This window comes from Tupaia chinensis, unplaced genomic scaffold, assembly GCF_000334495.1.
Source record: "Tupaia chinensis unplaced genomic scaffold, TupChi_1.0 Scaffold000075_1, whole genome shotgun sequence".
Lineage (NCBI taxonomy): Eukaryota > Metazoa > Chordata > Mammalia > Scandentia > Tupaiidae > Tupaia > Tupaia belangeri.
Window position 1 is genome coordinate 323,648 of NW_006159535.1, and position 2,872 is coordinate 326,519.

At 38.1% G+C, this 2,872-nt stretch overlaps 1 protein-coding gene across 1 annotated transcript in view; it reads right to left on the minus strand.

The window, feature by feature from the left end:
- The window catches only part of KCNH5 (potassium voltage-gated channel subfamily H member 5), a 113,079-nt gene extending 110,340 nt beyond the window's left edge, over positions 1–2,739 (minus strand). The window contains exon 1 of the mRNA XM_027768333.1: positions 2,667–2,739. Within this exon, the coding sequence (XP_027624134.1) occupies positions 2,667–2,739 (73 nt within the window). The remainder of the gene's footprint in view (positions 1–2,666) is intronic.
- Positions 2,740–2,872: the final 133 nt, after the last annotated feature.

The window sequence follows — 2,872 nt, forward strand, 5'->3', positions numbered from 1 at the left end:
GAAAGAGACAATCCAGTTTGCTTCCTTGGTTCTTAAATAGGAAGTATAGGCTCCTTTTTCCTCTTTTCCCACTAAAGTTCTGTCAACACTTCACTTACAGTTTTGCTAAGTTAGTGAATAATGACACCTTCAATGTGACAAACCTGATCCATCTGCGAGACTCTCGAATGGAATTTTCTCTGTTAGTCTCAATTAGACAATATCTCAGGATACATTTTTCTATTTATCTTTCAAACTATACAAAAATGATGACAACAACTGCGGGATATTCCCACATAAACGTGTAGACCAGTTTAATACTATAATTCTTCATTTTTGAGATTTTCCCTATAAATGAGACACTGAGACTTTGCAGTATTCATTTTCAGTACTCATCACATACATATGCACATATACTTACTTCATCCAACACATTTTAAGTAAAGCACAAGATTTTGCATAGTGGCATTCAGAGTTACCCATAGGCAATTAGAGGTGGCATTTTAAAATGACAAAACAGATCACCCATAGGCAATTAGAGGTGGCATTTTAAAAATACAAAACAGATTAATTTCCATTCACACTTGGTATTATCCATGAAAAGAAACATTAAAGCAATGAAACAGTTATGAACATGAGGGGTATAAAAAAATCAAACAGTCATTCATGTGAAGGTAGATATAAAATGGAGCAACAGAAGTAGATACTTCTAAGTCCATGAAGTAAATCTTTATTTCATGGTATGTCTGAAATGAAAGATATTTTAAAGACCTGCCATAGTTCCAGACTGTTTAAGAAGTTTCAACCAATGATGCTACATTAGTAAACTTTAGTCCAGAGGTTTGGATCTCTTTTTCTTCACCAAGCAGAGCAAAGGAGAACCTATGGGTTTTATTTTTTAAGGCCTTCTCTGAAAAACCCTCTCACAAACCAAATTGCGAAGAACTAAAATAACCCCTGAGGATGAATGCTGTAGTAAGACTTGTATTTCTTAAACAGATGATTCCAATAACCGTTAAGTTCCCCAGATTGGTTGTTTTAACAGTAATAGCCCTTTGTATTCTAGGTCTATTATAATATTAATACAAGAAGGTAATGCATAAGTATGGAAATTACCTTCATATTTAATGTTATTATAAAAATCAGAAACACACATAAAATTACACTGGAATAGCTAAAAATATTACAGGTATTAAAAAGAACACTAGGCCAGACCCTATTAGCTATTTTTTCAACCCAAATGTAACACTACTTCTCTAGACTTATATAGTTTCAGGCTTGAACAAACATAGAAACAAAGTCATGAACCACTCATTCAAATCAAAGACCAAGTCATTGGTCTTTGGAGGAAATACTTTGAATTACTTAAGCACACACAAATTCTCCAAATTAGGGTGAATATTTACAAGTCTAGTTTTATAAGAGATCTAAGTGTAATAATTAGTATAGTGTAATATACCATTTCAGGGAAAGCATCATTTTACTTCGTTATTATCATTCAAGTTCTGCCTACTAGGCAGGGAGCTTCTTGAGAACAGAGGAGGTGTCCTAATCACTTTTATATCCAAAGGACCTACAGAGTGTCTGTTGTATAAGGTATTGAAATAAATTCTGTTTCAATAAATGAATGAACAAACAATGAATTACAGAACTAAATAAGAGTATGTTCATTGCTTTGTTCCAAGCTCTCCTGTACCCCATATGCAGAAATACCCTTTTCATAATTCTCCAAGCAAGGAATGTCAAAATAACAGTTCTCTAAAGGAAAAACTTTAAAGGATACTGAAGATATCTTGCTTCTAAAGTTGAAAATTAACTGAAAACAAGTAGAAGATAGAGATTTCAGCAAAATGCAAAGTTGGTAAGGCCTTAAAATATGAAATCTATCACCCTTCCTTTATCTAGAATATCTTGTAGGAAGCAAATGTATAGATATCGATGGTATTTGAAAGACACTTTAAAGCAAGAAAACCTCAACATAGATAGCAAGGCAGAAAGGCATGTTTAAATTCTTTCTCCAGTTGTGCTAAAAACACAATAGCAATTGTTTTACTTCTACATTTCTCCTGTTGAAGTCAAATGAAACGTGTTAAATAGGCTAATGCAAAATGAAAATATTATAATAAAAAGAAACTTTGAAGCACAAATTTGACAGAGGAATTGCCTTCCCATTTTTCAAGCACTGACTGGCTTTTTAAGGTCCAGCTACTCTTTCTAGCACTAGGTACTGTTCAGAGGTGCCCACGGGGGCCAAAACCTTCCCAGAGACTTAAATTTTATTAAGTAACCACTTTCGAAGCTATTTTCAACTTAAGGGAAATTCTTCCACTGAGATTAACTCTAAGAATTTGGTCAGTCCCTGAACTCTACTTGGGGGGTAAAAAATGTCACCGAAGCGAAATTCAACTCTGTTTTCCAGATTTACCTGCACCCTACCCATCCCCTTCACTTCCTCCTGTTCTGGGATCTGGACAGGTGGGAGGGGGGTATGGGAAGGGGATGCAACTAACTTTCCTCCACCATCTCATTTCCACCTCTCATCCCAAATCAGGTCCAAGTGATTACTGAAGCCACCAGGTAAGGTGTCTGTGCCCCCTCCCCCCTTGGGAGAGGGATGAAATGGGGAGGATGGGGGCGCGCATAGGTGGGATGGAGGTGGGGGTGTTCAGAACTGCAACTCTCCTTACCACTGGAGCGCCTGACGATGTTCTCCAAAAAGGTGTTCTGCGGTGCCACAAGCCCTCTCTTGCCCCCCGGCATCCTGGGTCTGGAGAGCAGCGGCCAGGATCCGCGACGGGGGAGGGGGGGATGCAGGAAGAGAAGGTGCAGGAAAAGGAGGAAAAGGTGCAGGAGAAGATCGAGCCGAAAGAAGAGGGGGCGGGGCGGGGGGGGG